Here is a 26,482-nt window from a genome sequence, read left to right as displayed (position 1 = left end):
CCATTAAACACACATTACAGCTGAGCTCCATCACAACCCACCAGCACGTTTGTCCCTGTCCTACTCTCCACAACATCTTCACAGCCATGCTCAGCAATGCAAGCAGCTCAAACCAGAGCCCTCCAGGTTGGAGAAGTCACGGTGATGGGTCCAACCACCATTTCCAAAGAACCCAAGCCACCAGCAGTATTTCTGGAAACCCAACAGCCTCTGTCTCACAAGCAAGCAACAGTAACTTGGGTTGAAGAACTGGCAGTAGAAAAAAATATGGACCAAGGACAGATCTTCAGGAAAGGACAAAATTTAAGGCAAATCATCCAAGCTAATTCCTTTTAGCGGACTTTATCTTCACATACACGCTTGTTGCACAGAGCTGTAACAGAAGTTGCCAGAACAAGCCTACGCTGGACTCCAGTGCAGGACCAGGGAGACGCAGCTGCCACTTCTGAGCGACCTCTGCCACCTCCCAAAGCACAGCCCCCTGCAGAAACCACAGAGACCAGTAAAGCTGACACCCCGGGGGCTCAGAAGGGAATCAGATATTTAGCAAGATTACACTATCTGCTAATCTGATTAGCCCCAGAGACTGCAGATAAACATAACAAAGAACAGCCGGACACCAGCTGTAAAACCCATCCAGTCAAGCAAATAGCACAGCTGCCCAGAAAAGCTCAGCATCTGGGACCTGTCTCATGCAATGCTTTTAGGGAAATGACAGACCCGCTGCTCTCACGTTAGACATGGGAAAATGTGTTAATCTGTTTACCTTAAATGGATTTAACCTCAATCTGAAAAAGAGAGGACTGACACAGATATGTATGGGCAAGACACTCCGGCAGCAAAGCGCAGTGAATGGGAGGCAGCAATCCTCGACACCATTTACACAGGCTCGAAGGATCAGGCATGACACAGGTCAAATGAGAAATGTTAAGAGATTAAACAAGCACATTTATAATTAGGTGTAATGTTGATTATCTTCTGCCCCTGAAATGATAATCAGCTCCCATATCTAATCGTTGCAGCCATCTGAGCTTTAGGCTGATGCTGACAGTTCCCCCAGCCAGTCCCTTCCCAGCACAGGGAATGCGTGCAGGGCTGGGGGCTTGGGTTGGGAGGTGGAGGTAGGGAGGAGGGATTTAAAAAGAAAAAAAAATTATATACATATATATATAAAAAATATTAGCAGAGAATTAGCAGAAAATCTATCACGCCTTCCTAAGAGGGAACGGGCTGCTGAAAGGAGACAAAAAGCCACCCAACTCACTCGCCATATGCTGGTTGCTACTTTTGCAAGCGCAGTAGGGAAGGTGAGGGCATTATTTAATGTGTCCACTTGTCATTTTTAAGCACAGGAAAAACAAGAGCAACTTGCTCAAGGACTGCATTCATCACCACCTGCCAATTACAGAAACAAAACTGCTCAGTCAGGAGGACACAAGTGGTACCCAGACTCAGCAGACTGCTGCCACTGAAGCACAAGCGCACACTCTTTGAGGTGTCCCTTCAGACCAACAGACGTTATGGACATATAGAAGCAGGTCTAGAGCTCTTCAACAACTCTGTGGTAAAGCGCTGCCCTCCATTCCTAATTAGCAAACACTCTGCAGCAACCTCAACCTTCCCCACAGCTCTCACTTGAACTTTTGACCATCACATCAGGTTATTTTTTTTCCAAATTCATTCCAAGATTCTCCAAGATTGAATTCTTACAAACACTCATCTACACTGAGAGAATCAGCTCATCTCCTGCTGCTCAACAGGAGAGAGAAGAACCTTTACCTCAAGATGACTCAAATGAGATCAGAAGTAGACTGGGGCCAGGTGACTCCCCCACTGTCAGAGGCAAGGTCAGCCCCATGGTATCACCGCAAAACCTGGCAGTTGCAGCCAGGACAAGGCACAGGATCACCGAAGCCAAGGATGCCCAAGGAGGCACCAGGAGCTCGGCACTCAGCCCATGATTTCACATTGTTTTGGGGATGCCGGATAGGAAAAAACAGTGGTTGAGGCCAGCTCAGGAACATGGATATCCTGACAATGTTGGAGGCTAACTCTCGTTAGCAGCTATCACTTCAATGCAGACACAGGAGGAGCTGGGGTCTAGCAGAGTTCAGAATGACAGGGACACCCAAAGAGGAAAAGATGAAACAGTTATGAAGAAATTGCCTGAAATATGCATTTTCTGATTTTATGGTAAACATGACTGGTTACTAGTATTTAAATGCAATTATGTAGAAGTTGATCTATAAATAATGCAAAGCCCAGAAAGGAGAGATCAACACTCGTTTACAGCATACTGCATGCTGTACTGAATAATGTTATACACCAGTTTTCGCCATCCCCATAAAAAGGAAATATGGTCAAAAAGCTGAGAAAGAAGAGAACAATCTCTGCCATACCCCTTCAAAAAAGGAAGATGACATGTAAACCAAGGTAAATTTTAAGGTTGTTCTATTCTCTACTACTTTTGAAGACAGAAAGCTTTATTTCTGCATTTCCAACTCACCTGCTATTTTCACACACGTGTTTCCAGAAGCTGAAAACAAGGTACCAGGGAAATACATCACTTCTCAATCCACTGCAAGGTGCTCTGAGTAGATGCCATACAGAAGCTCACAGCATCAACAAAGGTGTTTCCCAAATTTCTTATGTTCAGTGTCTTAGTCCATGGCACAAAGGACTGAATAATTTAAGTTGGAAGGGACATGCGCAGGTCAGCTACTTAACCTCCTACTGAGAGAAACTCTAACTTTGAAGTAGTGTTTGAAGTTTAAAGGAGGTAGCTCAGGACCTTGTCCTGCTGAGCTTTGAACACCTCCACAAATTAAGACCCCTCAAACCTCTCTTGTCTCCTGTTCCAACTGTGCACGACCCTCATCATCAAAAAGTCTCCCCATAGAACCAATTGTATCACCCTGGTTGCAACCTGTGATTTTTGACTCTTGTCTTTCGGTGTGCACCTCTAGGAGGAGAAACATTTCCATTTTCCTCCAAAAGACTTTTACTTCTTGATTGCAACTACTGAATTCTAAAACAGTTCTTTGATTTAATTTTTTTTAAATTTATTCATCTAATATCCTTACAGCAACAATACCTTCCCACACATCCTCTCTGCACAATCAGATTTATGCCATTTACATCAAAAACTAGGGTCTTTTTGCCCTACTTATAGCTCAGTTAGCTTTGTTATAATGCAGTTTATAAAATTACATTTAATGGAGAAGGGAGCAGGGAATTTGTTTATTTCTGAACTGTGATGGCTAATGGATCGGGTGGGAATAATGACAGGATATATATTATGTTATGGTCGAACAATACAAGGAGAAAATGCATGACCTGATCATTTTTACCCTTCATTAAATGGTCTATTGAGCTGCTTTTTCTCCATATCAGCTTTTAAAACAGAAAAAATAACATATTACTTCAAATCACAAGATTAGTCTTAATTAAAGCAAAAATTATTCATCTGTTTCTTAAATTCATTAGCAATAGCTGAAAATGTATCCAAAAAGTAAGCAAGTCAGCATAAGGAGACTAACTGTAAATAGCCGCAGTAGCTACCTTCCTCCATAAACACTGAGGCATTTTAATTCCCATGTCTGGAAGGACAAATAAAGTCTGCGCCATGCTAAGCATCCTTGCCAAGTCTTTCCTCCTCCCAGTGAGCCAAAAGCAGAGTGGGAAGCAGAATCCAAATGTCCCTGCACACCCAGCTGGAGTGGTGTCACCAGAGCTACATCTGCTTTTAGAGGCTCTTCTTGGCTTTTCCAAGAAGAAAATGGGTCTGTACAAAGCAGGACCACTTGAACTGCCATTCTTGGTTTTGATTTACTTTCTTCAAGGAAGACAATAGATGGGCTACCGATGGTTTCATTTGTGTTAGAGACAAGGTGCTGTAATACACCATGGGCACGTGCCTGGAGCCCTGCCTGGGGAAACAGCAACAAGGAAAGACGTTCCCAAGGATACACGGAGAAAGGTACCCCACCACGCAGTCCACCGCAAGGAGAATCCCAACCAAAATGGAACAGCTTCTGAGACCGATGGGTTGAACCAAACTCTTCGGAAAGTCACTAACATGTAAAAATCCACAGGAAACACACAGATTTGCAGATTAAGTTGATACCCAACCTATATGGCATGCAAACTGTCTCCAGTGTAAAGCAACACATGACTGAAATAAGGAGATAAGGAAGGAACAGGAAGGAAAATGGTGCCTGGCCTAATGCTTGAACATTTTCATTTCCTGTAGCGAAAAATGACTGATACTGGCCAGCATTAACCGATAACAGGCTATTACGGGTTTATGGAGGTTTCAAGAGAACTTTGATCCAGATCACACGCACCATTAGCAGAGACAATAAATTACTCTCACTTTCCATGACACAATGCACAGAATTACAACTCCTGTGTACAAATGAGACAGAGCTCCTTAATGAGTAAGAGTGCTAAAACATTAGTGATACATCGAAAACACAACAGTTTGCACGCAATAACTACAAAAGAGCAAAAATTAATATCACTGAAAGGACATGCACTTAGTTTTGCAGAAACCACCAAAAGGGAGAGTTTCTTCCCTAAGTAGCTCCCCTCTACTCAAATTTCTTCTATTTCTGCCAAGTATGCTCATATGGCAACTGAAAAAAAGCATTTGGAGCATTTGATTTCAGAAGTCCATGTACTTAAAGAAAAGTTTTCCAAGGAAGTGCTTAGATAAAAGTCCTTTTCTGTAGTTTAAGCCAGAACACCACTAGTCAAAGTAAAAACATGGAGCTGGCTGAAGGGCAAAGCACCGGCACTTTGAAGCACTGCAGAGGTCACAATGTGGCAGAGAAATCCTGCTCCATAAGCTTTGATGTAGAGCAGCTCAGAGAAATATCTTCGTTATTTCAGTGAACTGCATTGCTGCTGAAGTCTCTTTCTTATCCAATGTTAAATAAGCTGTTATTGTTCTTTAATATTAAAAAAGAAAATATTCGTTTCTCAGTCAGCATTTCAGAGGAACGTGCAACAGGCAATACCAAAGTTCCTATGAGGGTCTAAATTGAGTTTGCATTCATTAGTACATCAGTGACTTCCAAGCAAAAATACCAGTCAAACACAGCATAAATTCAGCTTGAACTCCTGCCTGCCACAGCACTAGCACAAAGCCGAGGCAAGAAACCCAGCATTCAAAGACCAGGTAATGAGGTGGAGGTGCAGAAGCTCACCTTTCCACTCCACCTTCTTTTGCTTTGACTTAAAAAGGCTTTCTCTTTATAATGTAAATGATGTAATTTATACCTGCAGAAACACACACTGGAATGTCTTTTGACATGTCTCTAATGAAGGTTAAATGCTGGAGAAAAAGTCTCGGTTTGGCTTTAAAATACTGTGGAGATCCCCATAAAACAATTTCCGAAGAAAGCCATCGCAGTGGTTTGAATATCCTGAATGCTGAGAGTCAAGAAGGAAGAACATCTGCCCATATTTTTATGGTCCACTCAAACCTTAAGTGCTTTCAAACATACAGCAGCTACAACACTGCTTTAGATTTAAAAGACAAAAGTCTATAAACAAGCCTACATCATGATCATCTCAATTTATCTAAAATTTCCTCCACCTACGTTTACCTCATCCAGTTCCAGCAACAAATCTTTCAATTCCCTAGTCTTCTCCATCCTTCCATGAGACCAAGAGCAGTCACACAGCTAAAACCAATCCAAATCTGGAATAACTATTTGAAATGAGTGAATTTGCTCTACCCCTAACTGGCTGCCAGTACAGAGCCCTCAAACACCACCTGCCCAAACCAGCCACGTTTCCCCGCCACTTCTTAAACTCTTCCGTCTCTTCATGATTTTGTTCCTTTTCGCTGAACTCATACAGCTGCAAATGCACTCCTACAATGTGATGCCAGAAACAAGAAAATGAGAATTTTCTTGAAACGTGGAGGAAGTTGGTGGGGGAGCGCGACCAGCACCAGCTGCCCATCAGCATTCAGGGTGCGCAGCTGCTCTCGGTGGCATCCCTGGAATTCAGCTTGGCTGGGGAAAAAACAACTACCATTGCTTTTTTCTGAAATTTCACCTAACCACCGCAGCATATCTGTGTAGTTCTGCCCAAAATTCTTACATGTGTTTTAAACACTTCAGTGAAACAGTTAAAGCTCAATGTTTATTTTGCAGGAGTGCCCTTGTTTGCACCATTCCCTTTGTTGCCATCTGTCAGTTTCCTCATTGAAGCTTCTTACAGGAAAACATCAGTAATGGTAAAACAGAAGGAATTTAGGCAGCCAGCCACTCCCTCCTCCTGCCCTTAAAAGGTTTGTGTCCGCATAATTTTAACAGGGATCCCTTTTTGCTCCGACACAGACACTGAGCACAGTATCAGCCACATCCAGATGGTGCCAGTACTTCAATACTCCATTTTATGTTTTTTCCTCTAACCAGTACAAGGCCTCTTCATTTTCCACTTCCTTCTAATCACCCACCCAGATATCCCACTGCTGCGGCAAGAACATGCAAAACAGTGCCGTGAGCCCAGCTGTTAAAGGAGAAGGTCCCAAATCATATGGGATTGCAGCGAGCACCCTGTGCCCATGCATGCACACAAATATTAATCCCCATGCATGCACACAACCATTAACAGACTCGCAAACTCCCCTGGCTGCTCATACATGTGCTCAGGAGAAAATAAAGAAATTAAGAACATGTGTTATCTCGGTTTCTCCTCTGATTCAGTATCAGGAAGGGTCCCTGCTTCTCCCTCTACATTTCAGAGCCAGTCCTGCAGACAAGCTTCACACACCATTTCAGCACAGTCCACCACAGCTCTCATGGGATCTTCTGCCTTTTTTTTTTTTTTAAGGATGGAAAGACTTTATGAGTAGGATTGCCTGTGTTATGTGTTTTCTGAAGTGCTAAGCACTTCACTTGAGCTATGAATCATCAACAGAGACAGCAGCAGAAACATCTTGTCAAAAGCAATGAAGTAACTTCAAATTAAGTATCCTACCAAATAATTTACAGAGATTGCCAATCCATAGTCAAGAGGACTTGCTTATAAAAATCATTTATAACTTAAAAAACATTGCAGGGACAAAATGTAACTCCCCAAAGAACTTCAAAAGTGTTAAATCACAAGAAGCAGAGGTGCAGATGGGAGACCAGCATGTCTCAAGCACCTCTCAAAAATGCAAACATTTCTCACATACCTGTAACGTGAGCCATCTGCAAACATGTTGAGAAAAGGTATTTAAACTTCCCCAGGCAGATGCAGTTTTTCCCTCTTATTCACCCTTTCTGCAGCTTAAAAACTTGATGCTCAAGGCCCAGGCTCAATCTCTCCATATTTTTAATCAAGTCTCAGAACAGATAGCAGCTCTTCATCGTTCTTCCAAGGGATCTGTAATACGCACCCCAGCATTAACTTTCACACGATGGCACACACTAGAGACGATCTGGAACATTTTGTAATCTGAAAAGTTATGTGGTTTTGTCCCTTTAGTAAATGCTGTCATGATGTAACTGAAGTGGCACCATCTTCTGTGTTTAGGTTACATTTTATCACTTTCCTTTAAAATTTACTCCCTCTATAGATTCACTCCCCTTTCACAATTAGAGGCATCTCCATGACTTCTGGAATTCAAACCCCTGGGACACCAAAAACTGCTTTAACCATGAGACTTTCCCCTCCCAGAGTCCCATGTCCCATTCACTACGCTCCTTCCAGCTTTTTCACCAAGAAGAGCTGGCAATTCACATGCCCAGTGCCCTTCCCTGCACATAGACCAGTCATTCCCAAAGCCTTTCTGTCTCATGCACTGTATGAAACAGACATTACACACAAAAACGAGCTGCTATCGCATACTTGGAGTTCTCCAATTGCTCAAAAAACACCATTAAGCTTGAAATGTGTTGGTTTCCTTGATTTCACTGTAGTCAGCTTACAAACAAACTCAGGTTATGTATTCCACATCATTGAAGATAACTTTCTATACTCATAATATCTTGCTGCCTCTAGCTATAATCCAAAACCAGAAGTTAACGTACTGACTATTTCAGACCCAATAAAAGTATTCCTCTGGTTTCTGAGCCCTTTCACCTGCTTTCAAACCTCTCGACAAGGAATGGACATCTCAGTGCTGCTGGGTCTGGCCCTGTCATCTCCTGGGGGGGGAAAAAAAAAAATCCCACCCACGTATAGTCCTGGAACTTGAGTCCTTCTAAAAATGTAAAGATGTTGTGTCTTGGGAGAAATTTTTTTTGTTATTCACGATCCAAAAGAAGCAATTCCCTTTTCGAGTAACACGTCCAGGTGCAGCAGGCACTAAAAGGCAGAAGAATAAATTATTGTAGGCATGTGGCTATGCATGCAGACTGAGCTTCCGGTACACAGTCTAATGAACATCAGAAATCATCAAACACCCTGCTACAAATAACCTAAAACCTGGCATGTACACTTAGTAAAATGTTTAAGTGACTTCAAAGACCTCTATCAATACAGAAAAGAGCTGCATTAAGATTCTGAGCCTTTAAGTCTATTAAGCAATTCCAAACACAGGAGGATGAACACCAAGGTTTGTTCAGCTGCCCTAACCGTGTTGGTCTCAGGAAAAGAGTTAGCTCTGTCATTCAGCACAGTTCCTTCCATCAGCTCAGCCATCTAACACAGTCAGTAAATCTGAACTGTATTTTTTATCACATTTGTAAAAACCGTGTTTTAATGTGGTGAAAACCAACACATTACACCTCTGAGGGGCACCAGCACCGAACGGATCACATCACGTTTCCCCCAACACGCACCACTGCGCTTTGGCCCAGGACACGGCAGAGCTGGGAGAGGGACGGTGCAGCTCCGGCAGGGTACCAGCAGCGGTACGGATATCCCACATGAGTTCTGTCTTCTGCCCCGTGGCCACACACTGACCACAGAGGTGAAAGCCCCGTCCCCACCGCTGTGGCCTGCGATCGCGGCCAGAGGCGCTGGCGGTGCACGGCGTGGTTCAACAAGGGCTGTCCTGGATGATGGAGCTCGGTGGAGGGGAGCGGTGAACGCACATGCAGGCTGGTAAATGGGATTCATTAATCAGGCTCCAACTGCTCCACTTCACTAGACGGGAGCTCTTTATAGACACTGCCTCATTTATTTATTTTTTAAATGCCTAGATTAGTTTAGTGTGAAGCTGTTGAGAGATATAATTTGTCTGAGCAGATGATCTATAGATCATTGAATGAACACTAACCAGGCTCTCCCAGCCCACAGAAGAAACCCACTGTGCCCTCTACCACAGCTGCAGCACAGGAAAGATGAACGTTTTTTTCCTAAAATTTACCCACACGCACGCCATCCCCAGCAGCCCAGAGGTCAAAGAGTTGGCACCTCATATAACACGCTCAGCCCTGACTGCGGGCAGAGCAGCAGCCTCTGCTTACGAAGAGCAGGGACCTCAAATCAGAGAGGAATCAGCAAGTGATAGCTAACCTGTCAGCTGGCGACAGGCATTTCTAATACAAACAGCCTTTTCTGCTTGCATCTGTGAATATATGCACATTTAAAAAATAAATTATCTTTCATTCACTAGTTACTAGAATATCTCTTCTTCGCTGAAGCAGATTTGTTCCTATGGTTCTATCTACTGCTATTCTGGGACTTGGTATTGTCTTCCCACTATTGCTGCAGAAAATGCTCAGCAGCTAATTGCACAGTCAAGTCCTTCCACATAATTTTCACTTTCACAAGAGGAATTAAAAAACCCAAATGGCTTGAGAACCAATTGATGAGGTCTGCAAGCAAAGCTCTGTTTGGGCGATTCTGAGATGCACGTGTACAGAACAGCAGGCTTTCACAAAACACAATTTAGGAACATGTTCCTCAATGCTTATGATTTAGTGTCTTTAGATTCTTGCAAGATCTCTTTTTTGCCCAATTCCTATCATATGTTATTTTCATATATGTGCTGCACATACACCATGCTTGCAAGATTCAGGAAAATTAACCTTATATAACAAGATAAAGAATTTTTTCCTTCCATCTCTGACACTTGCACAGTCTCCAAATAGCCTAAGTTTGCAAATGGACTCCAACACCTCTCATCATGGGAATGGAACTACATGAGGCTATTTTGTCACTAATTTTGAAATACTATGAATAATGACAACTTCTGAATTTTTGCCACTTTGTATAGCTGCACCACAGAAAAGACGTTCCAAAGGGTAACCCTGTCTGTAGACACACTCTCTGTGATACAGTGCTGAATCACCCATTTGCTTGCCTTAAAATTGCTCCGTGTCCTCCATAACAGGACTTCTAATATCATTACATTTCAAACTACATAATTGAAGTTATAAAGTAAAGGGCTCCAAAATTACTACAGATGTACCAAAATAATGAGCTTATGAACAGTAATGAAATGGAAACTCTTGGAAGCCTGAGGTTACACACAAACTTAGAGATGCTCCCTGTATTTTTTTAATAAAGCTAATAATTCTACTCTAAAAAGAGAAGTTGAAAGGGTTTTCTTTAAACCACTTCCTTCTCTGTAAGTTTTGGTCTGTTATTGACTATATATTTGAAAAATTGTCATGAGATCTGCAAGGTTTAAAGCTAATGGGAACTTGGAGCAACAACAAATGAGAAACTCTCTCCAGGCATGAAGGGGAGCAGTCAAACACCAGACATCTCCTAGTGCCACCTGATGAGCAAGAAGGTGCTGGTGCTCTTCAAAGCCAACAGCTCTGGGCCCTGTATAAATATGGGGCATTAGACACAGATTAGAGGACAGTTTCGTGGCAGAGGTCACCAACACTCATGAATAAACCTTTAAATAAAGCCACTATACCATCTGAAAAAGAGCTGGGCGTGCACATGTCTGTCTGCAGAGTGGTTTCAAACAATGGATATCTAGTGCCAGCAGCTCGGATTCAGGTTCTGCTCTCTGCAGCAGCATCCTCCACCATCGCTCCAGGCAGAATGGTAGCCCAGGGATTCAAAACCAGTTTCCTTGGTACAGAAAGCCAAAGGTTGACCTAACCTTCCTGCACAAGTTAAACGGCAACTCTTTTGAGGAAAGTCAAAGACAAAGAGAACTGTGTCCTCACGTAAGTAGATATGCTGAGAGAAGCCATATGAAGGTTTCACACATTCACAAATGTGGTAATTTAGATGACAAATGTAAAAAATTAAACCCAACTTGTTAGCTAATAGAATATTTAGTTACATACTATTAACGGTCACTTAAAGATCTGGGAATTTAACCAATTATTTTCGGAAGGTGTGAAACGTTCCTGAGCACGAGGGTTATTTTTAACATCTCAGTGCTGTCCCCCTGCATCTCTTTCCACCTTACCTTGTTTATAGCTCTATTCAGTAATAGTTTTTACTTGTTTCCTTGATGTCTTAATTTCCTGCAATAATACAGCTGCCATGAATAATTAAGCAACACATTTGCTGCTCGCTGAAAGCTGAACAAGTGCTATAAATCAGTTTTGGGACCCTCTGCCAGCACAGACACAATCAGTGATCTGCTAATGTTGGCGTTTCTTTTTGCAGGTGAGAGAAAGGGAGCCCAGAACCACCCAAGGAGCAGCTCAGCAGCACCGGGCTCCTTCACCCCAGCGCTGGCATTTCGGGAGAGCATTTGTCTGCATCTTCTCTTAAGCAGCAAGACTCCAAAGCCTGTTCTAGCATTTTCCCAGTGAGAGACAGAAAATGTAATATATACTATTTTCTTCACATTTACTCATTTCTTACTTTCTTATGTTCCTGGGTTGTTCCCTCTGATTTCCCTGCTCCATAGGTAGGAGGAGGAGAGCAGAAGAAGATAGCCTGAGCAAGAGGGCCCGATTCCCTTCTCAGCACCAAAATGATGGGCTGCTGTAGGTTCTTCACTGTATTTTGACCCATTTTCCCCTGGTGCCTGTGGTTCAATAGCTGATACAGGCTACAGGATGGCAGCGAAGCGCTGAAGGATCATCTGCAGTCAGGCCCATTACACCCTCTGAAGGTTTATCTTGCTGATTCACAGTCGCCCTCAGACAGCTGGGCACACTGCATTTCTCACTTTTTTGTATATGAAGACTGATGGAAGATAAGAATGAACTACAAAAACAACAGCGATAACACTTTCCTACAACACTTCCACTCGCATGCATATCAGGGGAGAGGAACAATAAAACAACTTTCCATTACCAGAACAGCATTCACCTTTTAATTGGAACGAGGTTTACAGTGCAATCGCTTTAAAGAAAGCTCAGCTGCAGAGTGTGCGAACCTCTCCAGCTTGGCAGAGCAGATACATTAGAGAACTAATCAAGCCCAGGTATCCAGTCAGGCCTAGGAAATGTCAGGGTGGCCATCAGGATTCCACATCTTAATTTGAGAATCTCCTCAATTCACTAGAAGGTGCAAAGCCTCAGAAAAAATTTTAAAGGTCAAAATGTAGAGCAGTTCATCATTAAATTTCACTACAAAACACCCTCACGCAGAAACAAACCATATAACGTTCCTGGTTTTAATTCTGTTGACAACAGATTGTACATATTTTAAAAACGTAACGCTTAGCAGCTGTGCTGCCAGTCTGCAGAGTTTGCATATATAGCTGTGATATTACCATACTCTATTATTCATAACAGGCAACAGACTTCATTCTTCGTCTTGTGAAAAATAATTGCAATTTGAAGCCAAAGTCTGACTGCAAAACAACACCCCAACATAATGGCTAGAGTTTCCAGAAACCGGGAGCTCATGTAATAGACTGCATTTTGATTTAAATCAATTCATTAAAAAGGCAAATTTCCTCTGATCTGCTTTTGAGAAAGCTTTCCCAGAAGTACATGGCTCTTATATGAAACGCAGGAAAGGAAAAGCTTAGGTGGGCAAATAGCTTTTTCTTACCCAAAACAAATATGCAATGAATTAACCATAATCTTTTAACATGAAGTATGAGACACTCCCATCTCATACTCTTGGGACTCCACTCACCAAACAGAAGTCCATAGGTTGTCGCATAGTTATTAATAGGAAGAATAACTACTGGAAGAAGAAAGAAAAAAAAAAACACACACCACTTTACACATCTCCTTTTCCACTGCCATTGACATTAAAAGCATTCTACACAAACACACGTTTTTAATATATTTTCCCTTTCATACACACAAATAGGCATTAAGACAGATTTTAGAAGGTCTTACAAGACCTATAACATCCTTTGCAAGTGTCTCCCCAAAGCATTGTTTGCTGCCAGAAGCCATTTCAATGCACCCTGCAAGGGCTGTGGGTCAGTGTTGCTCTAGACAGCAAGCAGCATCGCTCTCCTGGAGCAGTCCAACAGGCAGACCCTCCAACCTGCTCTGCTCCAGTTATACCTATGTGTTACACCATCTGGCACAAACACATCAACATCATTAGAAATATTTGACAATCACTGCAGAATAGCAGAGACATTTGGTGCTATGACAGAGCCAGGCTTTTGTGCATCATGGCACCAACCACCGTACATGCACCCAAACCCCCTGCCTTGCTGCGGTGGCTACCCGGCCAGCAAAGCTCCTGCAACCGTGAAAGTTCAGACACAGACCTCTGTACGTATGTGTAGTGGGGTAAAGTCTCCAGGCAGACAACTACCTACAGATAAATACATAACACATACCGAGGGAGGGGAAAAAACCAAACCTAGAACTACTGGTTACAATTTGCAGAGCAGAATTAACCTTATGGCTTCAGAAGATGAACCACACATCATACGTAACAGGCAGCTGAAAGACCTTTAGTCAGTGCACGGATGTGGGCAAAAAGACAGTAAACCTGTAAGGGTTCATGAGGAAACTACATATAGAGGATGATTTTAAGTCAAAGTTACAAAGTCAGATGGAAGAGAGAGATTGTCACTTGAGAGGAGGATGAAAAAGGACAGGATAAAAATACCGGAGTATCAGGCGACCTAGAGAAGACAGACTAGGAGCCTGTACCTTCCTGGTTCATAAATGAAGACAAAGAAACACTCAATTTAGGAAATAACACTAGCAATTCAAAACCTATATGAGGGAACACTTTCTGTTTGTATATGAGATTCCAGAAATTCCTCCGGAAATTCAATTCAGCGCTCAGCAATCTTTCATGTCAGCAAGTGTTGCTTAGTGCCTGACCTGAACTTCCCAGCTGCATTTTAAGCACATTATTTCTTCTCCTAGCACTGGACAGGGAGGACTGACTTCTCTTCAATTAGTCCTTCCCTTCTGGCAGTGGGATGCTCAAGATGAGATGTCGTTTCATTGGAGGCCTTATCAATGTGAGTAGAGTAGAAAGACTTTTTGATGCGTCTTCAGGATGGTACTCCTCACTTCTGCATATCACTGTAATGTTCATCGCTCTCAAAACAGCATGGCATTGACGACTCCTGCATGGTTTCTGATCCATTAGCACTGCAAGACCTTTTCTATATAGCAGCTGTCTAGGCAGTTGTCTCTCATTCTGTATTTATGTAGCTGATTACTCCTATTTTCAAACATCTATCCACATTTCTCCTTATTGACATGCATCCTTTCAGATAGTTTCTCCAATTTGTAAAGACCATTTTGAATTCTAATGGTGTCCTCCAACATGCTTGCAGCTCTCCCCAGCTTGTTGTTGCCTGCAAATTTAATAAGCATGTTCTCTATTCTATCAGAGAGATCATTACTGCAAATGCTGAATGCTACCAAACTGCCAAATACCCACCCTACGAGCAGATGTTTCACAGGAAAAAGTCTCATGAGGGAGCACTGAAAGCTTTACTAAAGATAAATGACATCTACTGCTTCTCCATTCACAAAGCCTGTTATCCTGTCATTAAAGGAAATTAGATTGATCTGACCTTGACAAATCTATGCTGGGCATTATTTCTTTGCCCACGTGGATATAACAGTATTTAGAGTTGTTGCAATTAATAATGCTTTACAGAAGCAATAATAGAAGTCCAACTTCTTACAACAATTTCTAATTTTACATAGGAAATGGGAACTAATTTGAGTGGGATGAGAAAAGTCAAGAGTATGAGATCTTTCTTTTTGCAACTCCCTAAAACATGTAGCATTTGTTGGCTGTCACTGGAGGCTTACGTTGGGGCAATTCTGGGATAAACGGACTTCGAGTTTGACACAGTCCAGCAATGATTACAACATAAAATAATTCATAGTCTCTTCTGTAATTTGACATAAAACTGGAAAACACCATGTGGCATACTGCATATTACTCTTTATATGTTAAGTGGAGTTTCTTAAATTCCTCAAAATTACACAGGAAACTGCTCTCACACAACATACTACAGATTAAAGACAATGCCAGACATTTTAGCTCAATTTGCCTCAGAAAAAAAAGGCTCTATCTGCAACAGAAGGCTGTGTGTCTAATTGAAAAGATGTTGAGCTGTGCATAGATGCTGACTGAACAATACAGGGACTCTGTCTTAATGTGTAAAAAAACCCCAAATGATACTCTGCTCCTAGAATAAAGGCACACAACTCTGCAGCCAGAGGAACAGAGGCATACCTTAGCAAAAAAAACCCAAAACATAGGCAGTTAAGTATGTTAAATGTTCCATACATTTACCAAGGCAGAATCAAGGTTCAAGAGGTATCGTCAAGACAGACAAGTCCAAACCCTTGTGGCCTACAGTACAACCATAGAGCAACTTCAACAAAGAAAACTGTCTATTTGCACAACTGCCTCAAGAAATAGACAAACACACTAGAACACAAACTCCACGGTGTCGATGTGAATTAATTCTCCCTGCCCACGTTACAGGCTCTGCGCTGTAGGATCTGGAGGACTGCCTCTGCTGTGCACCTCTGGATCTTCGAAAGGCTGCGATGAGAGCAGCTCTGGCTACATTCACAGAATGAATATATGGGCAATTTAGTTACACACAAGCTCAGACATCATCCTTTACTCACATGCACTTAATGATTTAGCATGAAATCCCCTTTATATTATTCAGCAGCTTATTTTTCTATGGGTCACTCCCTTTCGCAAATCAAGTTCCATTTTCTCTTGACTGCTGAAGCGCACCTGAAGTAATGTCAAATGTTTTCACAAACATTTCAGACTTGAGACCTGTGAATAACACCACAGTCTGTTTTACAGGGTACAAAAGTATTTTTCCACTCTCTGTTTTTAAGAACAAAGACAATTTTTGCAGAAAGATCCAAAAACCAAATGTCCAACTCACAAAACACAGCCCCCTGACCTGAACTTTGGCTGAAGACCAAGCAGGGCACATTTCAACTATGAAATAAACTCACAGAAAGCTGAAAACAACCGTTTGTAACTAAAGAACTTTGCATAACCCCTGATAAACTGTGTGTAATGGAGCACAGAAAAGTATGTTGGAAGTCTATATACAGCACGTATAAATGACAAATCAACAGCCAGGGCCATTACCTGTTACACCAAACAAGAGCAAAGGGAGCCTTTCCAACTCTTGGACTACCCTCATCATCCTCCCAAGAGCCATACTAAACTCTTTGTAGTCAGCATGCCAAGAATGAGAATGCTGTGCCAGGACAAGGCATCCCAGTCCTTTACACAGGACTATGAAAGCATCTTCTCTGTTTTTCTCTTCAAATTTTACCGATTCCCCCCGCTAGCATCCCCCCCCCCCACACACATTTATTAAATGCCCTATAAATCAAATGTGGTGAATGCACAAGATAAATTCACTTCTCTAAAGGTTTTATTGCATCCTGAAACTACTTAAAGTTTCTCTTTAATGCTAAATAGGATTAAAATACAATTGTCATCATCATATCAGTATTTTAACTGTTTTTGGCATTTCACAAGATTTTCACCACTCATCATTCAGTTCTTCCAATGAATCTTCCCTCTTGTAAATTAAACCAATATATAAGTACAATATAGCTAAAGTCTATATTTTTTCCAAATACAAAGATCGAAATCCTTTCTGAAACCAATACATGACAACCCTCACATTTACCTCAAAAGACAGAACTTCAGTTTCAAGTCTGAAAACCAAGGAAGCACCACCTCTGCCTTACGTACGGCCCCACAACGAAAGCAAGAGCTCGGCAACACGCTCACGTCTCCCACCCGCACAAGCCACCAACAGGGTTTGACAAGACGGTGAAAAGGAACAGTCCTACCTGCCAGGCACAGCTGTGCTAGTGCCAAGACTCAAAAGGGTTATTACAAATGGAGGTTTTCAGGGACACAAGACGTACACGAATAAAGCAGTTGAATATTTTCTGGCCTCTTTAAGACCCCTTTTTCAAAACAACCTTTAACAGAAGTAGCACAACAAGAGTAGCACTAACAGTTGACGTGAATATGGTTAAAAATAAATCCAAAGAAAACACGTAGGTGTTCTGCACTCTGATATCTAAGTACAGAGGCTCGAGTCATTGCCTTCTCCTCCTCGTGTGGCAATTAAGTTGCAAGGGCTTTTATTACTCACCTTTGAGATGAGCCAACAAAGTCATCACATGTAGACAGCATTTATAATAAAAAACCCCAACGAAACAAACAAGAAAAGCGGCAAAAGCAAGCAAGAAGAATCCGCTGAGTGCAATCTTCCTTTTAAATTTGCAGTGTTAATCAGTACCAACAGTGGACTGATTATGGTCCTTTCTATGAGACCATGGCTACCTCCAGAGAACCCAGTATGGGCTCAAGTAGAATAACCACATGTAGCAGAGACAAACCAAGTCCAAACCTCTTCTTGACATGCTGACTTTATCCAGAGCACTAACTCAGAACGGTCACCCTTGGTGCCACGAACTTCTGTTGGAAAATGGTGGCATTTCCATTTGCTTTAGGTTTGGACCAGGTACTATCTACATGTCTCAATCCAATTTTACAAAATACATTCCTGGAAGCCACATTGTTAATTACCCAAAAAAAAAAATTGAAATAATGAGTTATACATGTAATGAAGGGCTATCTGAAATGCACAGCAGGACTGTAAGTTCCTTCCAGCCTGTACTACATTAAATGGAATATACTCTCTAATTATTTCTTTTTAATACCATGTGAGTGCCCTTTACTGTGAAGGCTTAATGTTACAATGCAACAGAGAAAGCCCAAACATAACTGACATTCAAGGCAAGGTCTAGCATCGCAGGCTGCAATTCATATATAAATGTAAAGCCATCGTCCACTACAAAATGTGCTTTGGTTTAATTCAGTCATCAGATGTCAGTAAAGTATGCAGGGCAAAAGACATTTCTATGACTTAAAACTTTCAGTAAGCACCCTATGGTGTTTTCACAGTAACAAAATAAATGAGATTTGTCTTTGGCATAGACAAAGCACTGATTCTCACAAGGGACTAAACACAGCATCCAATTAAAAGTACACCACTGCTTTTCAGCTACTGAAACATAAAGATAGACATCTTACCAGAGAAAAAGCATCCATTACCAGATGCGCTTTTTTTTCCCCCTTTTTAAACCAAACACATTCACCATCAAAAAAGATTGACTAACATTTTGAGCAAACAAATTTCATACTCTTGGTTGTTTGCAAAAATGAGCTTGATCATCTTCTATTACAGTATCATTCTGAAGCACGAATATAACAAACAGATAATCAAAGAAACAAAAAAGAAGCATCCTTATTACCACTTCATTGCTTTTTACAACTGCTCAGCTAAAACACTGAAAGCGCCAGCAGACCTCATACTTTTCCCCCATCTGATGTCAGTACTACTAGCAGCAAGCAGCAGCACCACAAACCATATTATTTTACCAGTTTCCTGGCACTCCCTTCCATCTGCAAAGAATGTTACCATCACTACTATAGGATATTTTAAATATCTCCTTAAAATACTCATAGCAACCTCTGCAAATAGTCACCACTGACTAACATCTGGGAATAAATGCAACTAACTTGCAACTAGATTTGGAAAGTAAAGGGTAAGCTCTACCAAGATTGTCAGTCAGCTAATAACACCAAGGGAAGATTACCTGTACAGAATTACTCGGACAACTGGATGAGCTGGGATCCAGCAAAATGCATTTTAATGTACTTAAGGGCAGGTATTCGTGAGTAAAAACCCAAGTCACACTAATAAAACAGGACTTTGCATCCTGGGAATCAGAGGCCCAGAAAGGGATTCAAAGGTCACTGTGGTAGACTAAAGTGCTGTTGTACTGTGGCAAGACACAGCCACTTCTCTTCTTGGTCTTGGTGCCTTGACTTTAAAAAACATATTGAAAAGGTTGGAAGATTAGCGAAGAACTATGAAAACTATCTCTGATCAGAAAAAATCAAGGTCAATCCATTTTTCTACAACAAAAAGGACAAACTTTCAGCTTGCCTAACTCCTACACTCTTAACTTGCTTCTCAGGGAGATTGCATTAAATAGCAGGAGTCTCCAGCCTAGCTGACACAGGTTACAACATCCAGTGTCTGAACCCAAAAAATGCATAAACAAAGCTTGAAATAAATACAGATTTGTAGAAGTAACGATTGCTTGCCATTTTTACAGACCACATAGGAGACAGGTAAATTCTCTACCATTTAGTCTTCAAATCGTGATTTGATAGCCTCCTAAAAGCTATGTGCTAGCTCATCCACAGCTGTTAAAAGTAGATGCAGAAATTACTAGCTGAAATTATACAGCCTGTGCTAGGCAGGTCAGAGTAGAAGACTACACTGATCTGATTTCTGGCCTTAAAATCTATGAATCTACACTGAAGATAAAATTTTAAGCAGGTAGTTTTACTGTTGTTCTATATCACCAAGCCAACAAGCACACTCTCTCTCAAAGAATGTGTATTAAATATACCAGTGCCTCAACATTTGCTGCTGTGCCGGATAACTTACACGGACACTTAAACACAGGAACTCCCTTGTGAAGGCAAGAGAGTAACTTTGGCTATGCAGCTGAGTCTGAACGATGCGAATGGCAAGTGCAACTGCTTAGCCCTGCAGAGCAGCAGTAAGTGGCTTAAACAACGAGCCACAGTGTAGAGGCAAAGTCAGAGCCTACGTCGTGGTCTTCATGCAAACCACTGGCCCCAGAATGTCCCTGAAGTCTGACAACATGCTCAGAGCTACCTGAGAGCAAAACCCAGTGTGAGCTTGTCTGGAGTTACTACACCACCTCTCTAGGCTCAGGAGCCACTGAAAGCTGGAAGATGACACCAGGAAGGGATCACTATATATTTACGGGGTTCTTGCATCCTCCACAGGTCCTTGTGCTGGCCATTGCTGGATAAGGGATTGTGGACCTTTGACCTAGCAGCTGATGTTGATTGACAATAAATAAAAAAGACAAATGACAATGCTGTGACCTGTTGTAAGGTAGCTATCAAAACAAATTCACACGACTCCTGCAAGTGTTGGAGCTAAAAGGGGCATAACTATAAGTGCAGGAGGAAAACTGCTGTCTATACCATGTTTGCTCTCACAGCATCCCTCCTACCTTGATGTTGGCAACATTCAGTTAAAAGCAGGCAGCATTTAGATATTTCACAGAAAAGTGTGGAATCCATTTATACCTAAATATAGATATGATGAGTAAGGACAGCAAAAATAAATCTGCACAATGACTGTGGTTAATATTTCAAACTGTCCCTTAATGATGCAACCCCAATGCCTCAGGTACAGGGGTTTTCCTAAACGATATTTTACATGTTCTTTTTACTGATGGAATTTGTCAAGCTAGAATTACAGAAAATTAGTATTTACCTGTGCTGCAATACCTGGATCTGATTGTACCAATTACACATAATCACTACGTGCAGCCTGTGGGGACAGGCCTGCAAACAAGAAACCAGGAAGCAGAATCAGATGCAAGGCAGCAGCGGGGAAGCCTCGCGTCCAGCTTCTGGGATGGGACCCTGCTGCCCAGCTCCGCAAAGTGGCTGTTTTCCAGACTTGCACAACAGCAAGTCTATCCCGCAGGGTGCCCCAAGCAGCTGTATTTGGAGCTGAGCTGTTGATGCATCATTCAGGTTATGAGGCAAAGAAGGCAGAGCCGAATGAGGGAGTCAAAACCTGCCACGCTACTCCCAGGAACACAAAACGATAACGGCAGACAGCAGAGCTGGGGCACAAGGGGAAGCAAGTGCCGTAACAAACGCTCCAGTACGCTTCTGTCCAAAACCTCTGGACAGCACTTCAGGTGCAATGTAAAATCCCTGGCAAAACAGAGCTCACCTGGAGCCCCATGCCTAGAAAGGCCATCAGTACTCTTCCTTTTCCCAACCTTCACAAGTATCAACATCTCATCATCCTGTTTTCTTTTTTAAGGTGTCTCCTCAATTCAATTAGCATCCAAGAAACATGGCTGTCTAAGAAAAAAAAACATATTTGTATGACATGCATGCCTTTCGGATATAAAACAACTATCTCGTACAAGGGGCAGGGCAGCCTTGAAACACTTCAGACTTAGGGTCCTTGCTCACGGGAGGTGGTGGGAGCAGAGATCTGTCTTCACCAGCCCCAGCTCACTGCTGCAAGCTTCCCTCACCCCCTCAAACAAAAGCCAAGTTTGCACTATCTTTAGAAATCAAAAGGTGTAAATTGTCTGTTTACCACGTATCACTTCACAGGTAGTTGGTCTAATACTGCTTTAAGTTCTTTCCTTCTACAAGGTCACTTTTGAAGTGGTTTTCTTTCTTAAGCCCTTTGAAATTCTGTGCAAGACAAACCAAGATATATTTTGGTTAGAAAAGACTTTGGATGGGTCACCTAGTCTCCTCCTTTGGCTAATGGAAGCTGTGCCCAGGACTTCAAAAACAAAGCCTAATTTTTAAAAAAAAACAAGCCAACAGTGAAACACATTGATGATTTCTGATGACAATATTGATTTTTTTCCTGTTTTCTCTGCATTTTGTTTTGAGAGGGAATTTTTTGTTGTTTTTTATTTTATTAGAGTAAATGACATATTTCCAAAAGCTAGAAAAGAGCATCTTTTAGATGACAAGTGAACTGAACATTAAATGAAATCTGCAAAGCCATTTTTCCCATGCACAATCAAAAGCTGACAGACAGGGAAGCACAGAGTGCATTAAAAAAAACCCACAAGCAAGCTGAGGAAGAAAGTGTAGAACAGCCAGCCTGAATCAGCTCCGAGCTGCTCTAATGGAATTAGGGTCACCCTGACAGAAACACAGTCAGATCACAGAGAAAATTTAATAATTTCTTACTGCAGTCTGTAAAAGCCAGGGAGGATTTGAAAGTGCTTTCTGCCAAATTAGCACTTCTGTATCCACCGTTCACGCGCCCGTGCCCCTTCCCGCTCACCTTCTCCTCCCAGCACCCCACCAGAGCGGTCGGGAAACCACTGCTCCCGTCCCGCTGGCAGGGAGGCACCCAGCGAGCCCCCCTCTTTCTGACACACTGCCACACATTTAACCTTTGGATGCCCCTTCAATTCCTCAGCGCTGACATTATTCACAGCTCCTGTGAACCCAATTCCAGGAGAGGCATCGTGGCACACATCGGGCACTAATTCCGCTAGGCGATACATATTCAATCTGTTTTATCTCAGGCGTTAACGTCTAGCTATCTGCCAGCTGCCTAATTGTCAGGAAGCTTCGGCAGCAACGCTCAAATGTGTTGCGATAACAGCAGCTCCAAAGCGCAGGCGGGGAAGGTAGGGAAGCCCCGGTTGTGGGTGCTCCCCGAGCACCTGGCCACGAGCCACGGGCAGCCTGCTGCCAGGGATGCAGCACAGCCCATCCCAGCCCCTCCTTCCCTGCCCTCGATCCTCACTGCTCCTAGAAAATGTGATTTTGGGGACTGACTCCAGGAACGCCAGGGATAACTCTGCTCCCGTTATCACATTGCTTTTAATTGGAGAAACGTAGGAATGCTTTGCAGATACGGAGTCTACCCATGCCTTCACTGCCTCCAAGCAGCGCTGCAATGGGGAAAAGGAAGAATCACAGTGAAATCTCAGGAACGGCCCCATTACATCAGGAATCTATGCAAATAAATGGTCTTGGACTGGAGCCAACAGGATGGCTTAGGGGATCAAAAAACTGAAGAGAATGCATATGGGGTGCTCCGTTCACAGTATCCCTTTCTAGCTTTTACAGTAAGCTTCATTGTGCATATATTATGATACTTTCCCCTTGCCCTTCACTGCTGTGTTGAACCTGGACTCCCCAATGCCATATTCACTACTGTATCTTGCCCGTCTGCATCACTGACGGCAGGACATGAAATATGCAGGGTTTGGGGATGATTTTTTTTCTTCCTGTGGAGGCCCAGAGCAGGTCCTTTCACACAGCTCCCTGCCACTGACAGTCGGTGGTAAGATTCAGTGGGGTAAGATAATAGAAAAGCTGTAAGTTGCTGAAATACACAGAGCAACACTTTCCATCCTAGGAAACCCTCAGTTAATCTGTGCTGGCTGTGGTGGTTAAAAGGTCGCTGTCCTCCAGATCTGCCTTCCAGATTAGGAAAAAGTAATTCAGAGTCAGTCTGCAACACAGAAAAAGGTGTATATACAGATACGCTTGCTTCTCAACACAGAAGTGTTTCACATTTGAGACACCAATATTTGTATCTGGGCCTGCGAAACAGGGCCAGTTTTGTTAAATTTAAGCATGTGGAAGCATTCCACAAAATTAGCAAACCACGTCTACTGCAAGTTATCCTCAGGCCAAGAACTGTCCTAGGATATCTCAAGCTCCACCAACTTCTGCATAGCTGATGGAGTGATGCTTCTCTCCTTTGCAAGGGCCAGGATAACGATAATGAACCTTGGGGAATTTTTATACACTTCCGAACATTAAACACATACTTCTCTGTGCCAGACTCCAAAATGGGCTACAACGTGTAGACATAAAGTGATCTGAATAAGCATCTTCCAGGGAAGAAAGCTGAGGAAGGAGACAGCTGCTGCCCTCAGTTTAAATGAGCAGCTCCACTGCCTATGCAAGTCATCCCTAGTGACGGCAAAAATAGTGAACTTGTATCTTTCTTCACGTCCTTCCTTCACCCTTCTCTCCAGCTTCTCTGGAATTTACTCCTTCCCATCCAGTCAAGGACATTTAGGATCCCCAACCTGTTTTCTCCATTCAGGCAGGCTCGTACCAACATGAATCAAGATCTTCTTCAACTTTCACAAAATTACACCTTAATCATAAGCCTAGTGACTAAAGCTGGAGCAAGAAGCAGATGGTTGGTGGCAGCTCAGGAGGTGCACCACGATCACCTCTCTGCTCCGACTCAAGCGTCCCAGGAGCCCTGGGCGCTTTCAAAGGCATGGAGTATTCACAACTGCCAGCATCTGCAATGAATATGCAAACGTTCGGACACTGAAAAACTGGGTACTGGTAAAAAAAAAAAAAAAGGGGAGAGGGGCTGCAAAAATACTTGGGGATAGCCTAGCAAATATGCACGAGTTATGAAAACCAAGACTATGCAAAGAAACCACAAGGTTTCCTGCAATCTGCATAATTCATTCGATGGGAAATTCCTACTTTAAGGCGTTTTCAGTAGTCCACGATCAGCCAAGTTTCTCTCCTCTTGTCTGTCCTCAACAGCATCTTGTGCACAGCTTTCTCCTTGGCCTCGATGAGGCTAACCAAAGTCAGTCACAGCAGCACTTTAAGACTATCAGGACAACACAACAGGCATGGATACAATAGCTTAAAGCATGACCACAAGGAAACATTCGATTCCAATTCTGCTGAAATACAGGTGCAGGAGAGCTACGCTAGAAGGTGAAAACTCACACCCTGTCCTCAACAGCTCTCAATCACCCCCTGACTCAGGAGAGATGTCTCAGTACTACACAAATTACAAGAGCTGGTAAAAGAACAAGCAAAATAAACAAACAGGGATTACTGTGACCCCAATACTTCTCTCTTCCTCTGCTCCCAATTTTCTTTACTCATCTGTACATGTTAGAAATCAAATTGTCAGGTTTTGATCTTGCAGGTACTACAGAAACTCTTCCTGTGCTTGAATAAATTTTGTCAGCCTTTGTCGTTCTACTTGTGCCCCTTCACATACATACTGTTTATCTGCATTGTGCACACTGGAAAATAAGAGATCATAGAATCATAATGGTTGGAAGAGACCTCAAAGATCATCAAGTCCAGCCATATACCTAACGCCACCATGCCCACTAAACCATGTCTTGAAGCGCCACATCTAAACGTTTTTTGAACACCTCCAAGGATGGTGAGCCCACCACCTCCCTGGGGAGCCCATTTCAATGCCTAACAACTCTTACAGTGAAGTTCTTCCTAATATCCAACCTGAACCTCCCCTGGCACAACTTGAGACTGTTTCCTCTTGTCCTATGTGGGGCGGCGGGGTCATCTCTTACTCCTCAGTGTTTCCAGTACAAACGAAGAAGGTTTAATATTTGTTGAAAGAAATTTTGCAAGGTATTCAAGCTTTTTGAGACCAAGTGTTACTTACTGTCTGCTCCTGCTAAAGGCAGCATCAAGCAGCAGAGGATGGCCGCTGGCACAGTGAGTACTGGGATGCAGAAGTTAGGCACCATATTCCAAAGTAGAGCAAGTCCTCTTCAGTCTGAGGCAAGTGGTCAGTACATCCAGCGTTACAGACACAGACTTACTCCTGCAAACCAAGACAAGAAGAAAATGAAAATGACCAAATACAACACACAGATTAACTGCCAATATACCAAACTACATTGTAAAGACATGGTTACAGATACTTTTAAAATGCAATTTAACTATCTCTCGTGCTTGAGCGGTAGAGCTCCACGTTGATGTCCCCTAATCCAATAAGCTGTTTTCAAGGGTCACGAGGCATAAATGCACGCCAATCTCCAAGTTTATCTTCACGTCCAGTCTGTATTATAGCTTATTAATACATCCTTTAGCTGTTCTTATTCACAACAAATAGTTCTGAAGTTGCGTGTTACAATACAAGAAATAGTCTTAAGCTCGTGTAACTTTTCCTCATCCATCTGCCCAAGAGAGACATGCTTGATTGCATATGTAGGGTGGTTTGCAGACAACTACATGTTAAGCATAACTTGGCCCATCCAGCTGGGTTGGCATACACCAGACGGGTCTCGATGGGTCCAAGCAGGAGAAACAGAAGCTGAACTGAATCAGCTGTCAGTTCACAGGGCTACCAGAGTCATAGTTGAAGGTTATTAAGAAAAGTGTCTGTAAAAAGAAGCTTTACCTAAAGCAAACACCTAAGCTTCAACCTCCCAAAAATGGAGAGGACTGTCTAAATGGATTGAGGATTGGATCTTCCTTCTCCAAAACAAAGCAAATTGGCTTAACTTGGGCATCTGCTTGGATACAGAAACAGAAAATTCCTTTAAACCCAACCAAAAAAAGCGGGTATTTTAAAAGAATGCAATTTCTGTATATCTGTTGCCTTTATCTTTTCATAAGAATATACTCATTTCACTTTCACCTGAAAGTCCAAGGTCTGCCTGTTCTGACAGATTTCAAAGGAGCTAGCAACCCCCCATTCCCTCCAAGTGACAACGCTAGCAGGGACAGGGGCTCACTCTTTCAGTGCTGGTCATCTCAACACAAGCTCAAGAGT

General features: G+C 42.5%; 1 protein-coding gene across 1 annotated transcript in view; it reads right to left on the bottom strand.

Annotated features, from left to right (window-relative positions):
- PTPRF (protein tyrosine phosphatase, receptor type, F) overlaps nt 1-26,482 on the bottom strand; it is a 296,503-nt gene that overhangs the window by 228,178 nt on the left and 41,843 nt on the right. Inside the window, exon 2 of the mRNA XM_009700288.1 lies at nt 25,367-25,528. Coding sequence (XP_009698590.1) covers nt 25,367-25,451 — 85 coding nt within the window. The 5' untranslated portion in view covers nt 25,452-25,528. The remainder of the gene's footprint in view (nt 1-25,366; nt 25,529-26,482) is intronic.

This window comes from Cariama cristata, unplaced genomic scaffold, assembly GCF_000690535.1.
Source record: "Cariama cristata isolate BGI_N322 unplaced genomic scaffold, ASM69053v1 scaffold1975, whole genome shotgun sequence".
NCBI lineage: Eukaryota > Metazoa > Chordata > Aves > Cariamiformes > Cariamidae > Cariama > Cariama cristata.
The sequence above is the reverse complement of the archived record's forward strand: the minus strand, read 5'-3'. Positions and strand labels throughout refer to the sequence as shown.